At 47.6% G+C, this 6,013-nt stretch overlaps 1 protein-coding gene across 4 annotated transcripts in view; it reads right to left on the reverse strand.

Annotated features, from left to right (window-relative positions):
- The window catches only part of MAPK4 (mitogen-activated protein kinase 4), a 176,940-nt gene that overhangs the window by 24,139 nt on the left and 146,788 nt on the right, over positions 1-6,013 (reverse strand). Inside the window, exon 1 of one of the 4 annotated variants that reach the window (XM_017529583.2) lies at positions 3,068-3,191. The exons of the other annotated variants lie outside the window; for them this stretch is intronic. Coding sequence (XP_017385072.1) covers positions 3,068-3,097 — 30 coding nt within the window. The 5' untranslated portion in view covers positions 3,098-3,191. Of the gene's footprint in view, positions 1-3,067; positions 3,192-6,013 lie in introns of those variants that run through there. 4 annotated transcript variants of the gene reach the window in all.

Raw genomic sequence — 6,013 nt, forward strand, 5'->3', positions numbered from 1 at the left:
GGCTAAATCAGCTGCACTGAATTTTCATGAACTTCTAAGATGCCCTAAATGCCGATCCCCATTCAGGACTGTCCCTCCCCCACTCCACCCTCTGGGGATCCTGGCCAGATCCAGAAATTCACCATCTCTTCCCAGGTTTCCATGGAGATCAACCAAAAGCTCATATAAACTCCCACAGGCCTGCAGGCCCTTGTTGGACACCCCAGACCCCGTGTGCACACTTCCTTTTACTTAACAAAAATTATAATAAAATTGCCGTAAAAATGTAATTGTGATAAAATACACATACCATAAAATTCACCATTTTAACCGTTAAATGTACAGTTCAGTGGCATTAAGTGCTTTCACAGTGCTGTACAACCATCACCACCATCCACCACCAGAACTATTTTCTTTCCTTTTTTTTTAAGACAGAGTCTCACTTTGTCACCAAGTCTGGAGTGCAGTGGCGTGATCATGACTTACTGCAGTCTCGACCTCTTCGGGAAGCTAAAGCGATCTTTGTGTTTGAAGTAGCTGGGACTACAGGTGTGCACCACCATGCCTGGCTAACTTGTATTCTTTGTAGGATGGGGTTTTGCCATTTTGCCGAGGCTGCTCTTGTATTGCTGAGCTCAAGTGATCCAACTGCCTCCTTGGCCTCTCAAAGTGCTGGGATTATAGGCAAGAGCCACTGCACCCGGCCAAGAACTCCTTTCATCTTGCAAAACTGAAAGTCTGTCCCCCTTAAACAGTAACTTTACCCTTACCCCCTGCCTCTGGCCACCACCATGCTACTTTCTATCTGTACGAGTTTGACTGCTCTAGGGAACTCACAGAAGTGGAATCATACAGGCTTTGTCCTTTTGCATCTGGCTTATTTCACTTAGCATAATGTACTTCTCCTTACTTTTAAATAATGGGAAAGTGGGAGCAATGGAGTTGGGCTTCTTTTTAAAAAGCACTTTGTTGAATGTGGTTGTCTTCTAATTCAGCTCGAGCTCACCATCTGATAAAAGCTTTAGACATTATCCTTACGGGGTCCAAATCATGAACTCTGAATGCTATTACAAAGACTTAAATAACATGTTCTCTTTGTTCAGTGATGTACCAGGACTGGCAGCTCCATTACCACCATCCTCACCAGGACCAGTGGCTGGGCTGGGTTGAGAGGTGGGTGAAGGGATGATTTGGTTGGGCTGCTTCTGCCTCAGTTTCCCCATCTGCTTCTGCTGTTGGAGGGGCTACAAGTTCTCCTCTGTTGGGCATTAGCATCCTGGGTGCTGCATGACAACTGACAGCAGTCTTTAAGTGAGGAACCGTAGCAGGGTGATTAATTTTTAATAGGCTGGTCTGTGTGCAAATGGCTGCTTTCAGTAAGATGTATTAACTGTCAGGCCATAAATAGACATCTGTCACGCTGGCTTTCAAGGGGAAATTTGGTGGCACTCTGGAGCAGTGGCTCTCAGGCCTGCTACAGGCTGGACATACCTGAGGAACTTAAAAAGAATCCCGACATTCAGGCCAAATGCTGTGCCAGTCACTTCAGAATCTCACGGGGTGGGATCCAGGCATCAGTGAGTTTTTTTGCAACTCCCCAAGTGATTCCAAAGTGTAGCTGTATTTGAGAACCAGCATCCCTTGAGGTCTTGAGTTCGCCTGCTTTAGAAAGGTAAGCAGTATTTTTATGGTTCCTGGATGAATACAGGTTTCTATTTCTACCTCCCCTCAGGATGAGATAAATCCTTGAGCAGCTACAGAGGTTTTCCCCAGATGGCTGAATCATAGGAAGTAAAAATTTACTGAAAAATCACTGATCGTAATAATAGCTATCGTTTATTGAGAAATTACGATGAGCCAGGCACTGTGCCAAATACTGCTTTATGAATAGTGCATTTAATTACCAAAATGACCCTGTGAAACAGGTAGAGAGAGGGAGCTAACTGGAGCAAGGTCAAATTAATGAATAATTGGCAGAGCTGAGATCCAATCCCAGCAGTGAGTAAAACAAAGTCCCTGTAATCATGGAGTGCACATTTTGGTAGGAAAGACAGCTGAACAAACAAATGTGTGAAACGTCTAGTGGAGACAAGGGCAAGGAATGGAAATAAAGCAGGATAAGGAGGTAGAGAGTGATGGGGTGGGTGGTCCGGAAAGGACTCTCAGATAAGGGGACATTTGAGCAGAGGCCAGAGTGAGTCAAGGGTGAGCCATGTGGCCATGTGGTAGAAGACATCAGAGACGATCTCCGAGCCCCAGGCCTCCCCTTTCTGTCCCCCACCTCTTCCTCTGAGGAGGGCAGAACCTTTCTCTTCCCTCCTAGCAAACTTTCCTCTCAGCTCCCTTATACAGCCAGGTATATAACTGAGAGCATATTAGAGATGGGAGGGAATATCTGTTGACATCCATTCTATACAAGGGATTTTGCCAGCAGTAGCTCAGCTCACCTCCTGAGAATGCTGTTGAAGGTGAGTGTTTCTTTTTCATTTTATATTTGCGGATATTACTGCAGGACCCTCCTCTCTGATTTAGCTGGCAAGACTTTGTGATCATACAGCATCCTGGACCCCTTCATCTCTAACTTCATAACTTGATAGCAGGGGTAGCTGTGAGGGCTCCTGAAGGCAAGAGCCAGCTGTTTTCTGTCCGCAGAGCACCCCTGCACAGGTTAGGTGCTCGCTTACAATCGGGTGAATGAATGGAGCACAAACTTTGAGCTAAAGGAATGATTGACATGCCATGAAATTCAGGAACTGACCACCAGACAGGAGAAAATTAGTTCCAAGTTTAATTGCTGTGTAAAAATCTCAGGACAAAGGTAGTGTCTGTGTTCAAGTCTAGCCCCTGCCGGGTGGGGTATGGGTGCAGCTTTCTATTGAACATGCTCTTCATGCTACGGTGTGGGGGCCAGACCCCTTGGGCTGCCAATCTTGCCTGGACCAACCTGAAGGTCCGCCTCAGAGCTTTACTGCACCCCTCCACACCTCCACCCTCAAGAAGAAAATGCGAGTCCAAAAGCACTTTTGAAAATGGGTAATAATAATGACCACCTGCCAGGTGCTGACCATGAGCTCGGGGCGCTCCTCACCCTCTCTGTCTCCTTCCATTTGGTCATCATGATGCTCTCCCAGAATGGCTGCTGTCATTGTCCCTACTCCACAGAAAAGACTGCAGAGGCAGGGAGGGTAACGACACAGCACAGTCCAACATCACAGAGTCCTCCATCAGCCCTCCAGGCCCCAAAGTCCCCCTCCAACTCCAACCTCTTCACAGCTGCTCCCACTCCACAGGACTGAAACTCTTCCCAGTTTGATTTGCAGAGAATGCTCAGAACAAAAGGAAACTTCCCTGACTTCTCCCTTCTCAGAAGGCTCTGGAATATGACCCACAACTCTTGTGATGCAATCAGTAGACTAAGAGAAATCAGAGAGAGATACACACTTTTTTTTTTTTTTGGATACAGGATCTCACTTTGTCACTCAGGCTAAAGTGTAGTGGCTTAATCTCCTGGGTTCAAGTGATCCTCCTCCTGCCTCAGCCTCCCAAGTAGCTGGGACTACAGGCATGTGCCACCAAGCCTGGCTAATTTTTGTACTTTTTGTAGAGACAGGGTTTCACCATGTTGGCCAGCTAGTCTCGAACTTCTGAGCTCAACTGTTGCACCCACCTCAGCCTCCCAAAGTGCTAGGATTACAGGCATGAGACACTGTGCCTGGCCTGTCTTGCTTTTTTCTATTGATGCAAGATGAGGAAGAACTTAGATGGGTCTGGAGAGTGTGACAGATTTTGGAGTCTCTGGGTAGACTCATTATACAGATGGTGTGGGAGGGAATGAAATGGGCCTTAGAGAGCTCACCTGAAGTTTTAAAAGTCTCTGTCACAGGGTCTGCCTGGGAAGGGCAGGTCTGGGGAAGGAGGAGGCTCCTGCTGGCCCAGCCTAAATGTAGACAGCAAGCAGCTCCCTGCAGAACATGGGGGATGCCCATTCTCCTCCTGAACTTGACCACCTGCCTGTCCTGGTACAGAGTCGCTGCTTTTAGTTAAGGTAGTGTTTCCTGAAATGAGTTCACATCAGAAGGTGTTAATAGCTAGCAGAGGAGATAGGATGTGTGTCCAAACCCTCTTCGGACAGGCTGGCAACAACCAATGAGGTTTATTTATAAAGTCTCAGAATCTTCTTGATGGGGATTTAGTGTGTGGCTCTTGTCAAACGTCTTTGGCCACTTATCCACTTTTTTCTAGGTGCATCATGGGGACCAATCTTACGACAGGCTGTGAGGAATGCTGGGTAAGGTCAGCGTTAATGTCAACACATCAATTCGATACCTGGGAGAGGAAACATATTGACCTGCTAAGCCCACTGTCTTCTGTTAGCAAGACGAATGTTTTGGCGCCTGCTGAATGCTCTGTGTGAATGGAGGTGCACGGCCTCCCCCACTTATCTGAGAGCCCCTGAGTGACAGGACCTCTTGGTATGGCCGGTGCCTGCAGATGGAATATACTGAAGGCAGGTGGCTGCATGTTACAAAAGCCATTAGAAATGCCAGCTACTGGCCGGGCGCGGTGGCTCAAGCCTGTAATCCCAGCACTTTGGGAGGCCGAGGCGGGTGGATCACAAGGTCAAGAGATCGAGACCATCCTGGTCAACACGGTGAAACCCCGTCTCTACTAAAAATACAAAAAATTAGCTGGGCATGGTGGTGCGTGCCTGTAATCCCAGCTACTCAGGAGGCTGAGGCAGGAGAATTGCCTGAACCCAGGAGGCGGAGGTTGCGGTGAGCCGAGATCGCACCATTGCACTCCAGCCTGGGTAACATGAGTGAAACTCCGAAAAAAAAAAAAAAAAGAAATGCCAGCTACTTTCATTCCCCAGAGGCTGTGTCCCCTAGGAAAAGCAGGGATGGATGTTTTGGCTAGGAAAGGGAGGCCGGGCAAGGTGGGGAGCGCAGGTTACTGGAGGAAGGAGGTGCCTGCTGGATGAGCGGCACTGAGACCACTGGCCAGGCTGGCCAGGCAGGGAAGAAGCACACGCAGCGGGGATGGAAGAAGGGAGTGAGCATGGGGAGGAGGGTGGTGAAAAGGCCCTGAGATCAACTCAAGAGGGGTCTCCAGCATTGCTTCTATTAGGGTCCAAATCCAACTCTTGGCTCAGTAACCCTGTCTGATCCTGACCTTGGGAAGGGTCTTTTTGCCCTGGTGACCAAGGTCTCACCTTGGTGACCCAGGAAGTCTGCCTGGATCATACTATTAACAGGGGACCACATCATTTCTGCAGAAACTTCTGGGAAAACCTGCAAGTTGCAGGCAGGTGCACCACTTTTGAAGTACCCACATGCTGGGAGGCAGCTCCCAGGTCACCTGTTCCAGAGAATTACAGTCTCATTTCAGATGCTCTTTTAACAGGCCTTTACTAAGTGTTTCCAGTGGGTCTGGCCCCGTGTGTGGTACTCTGAATCAGGGGACTGTCTTCAGGGAGCTTACACTCCAGCTCCGGGCAGTAAGTATGCTGGTTCAACTGCAAAGACTATCATGAAACCAGGGCACAGTCAACACTGGGTGAGGGCAGGGGGATGGGGCAGTCACTGTATGAAGAAGGAAACAGAAAAGGGGCCAGATTGGATCTAGGTTTGGGGAGCCTCTTAAAAATACAAAATCATAAACACACAATTAGATATAAAAGTGGATATTTATGTTTAATCAGAAAAGTAACTGCAGCAAATTTAAAATTGTAAAAAGCTGGTAAATACTACCAACAACACACAATTCATAAATTTAGCATTTTTACTAATTAGCTGCTTGGCAAACTGCAGGGAGCAAATGTAAACGTGCTGATCTTCTCTTCTGTGACAATTTTGTAATATGATTCTTTTGTTTTTTAAGAGATAGGGTCTTGCTATGTTGTCCAGGCTAGATTCAAACTTCTGGGCTCAAGTGAACCTCTGACCTCAGCCTCCTGAGTAGCTGGGACTACAGGCATGCATGCACCACCATGCCCAGCTTGAAAGATAACTCAGTTTTTGAAAGATAGTTAAAA

Source organism: Cebus imitator, unplaced genomic scaffold, assembly GCF_001604975.1.
Source record: "Cebus imitator isolate Cc_AM_T3 unplaced genomic scaffold, Cebus_imitator-1.0 Scaffold60, whole genome shotgun sequence".
Lineage (NCBI taxonomy): Eukaryota > Metazoa > Chordata > Mammalia > Primates > Cebidae > Cebus > Cebus imitator.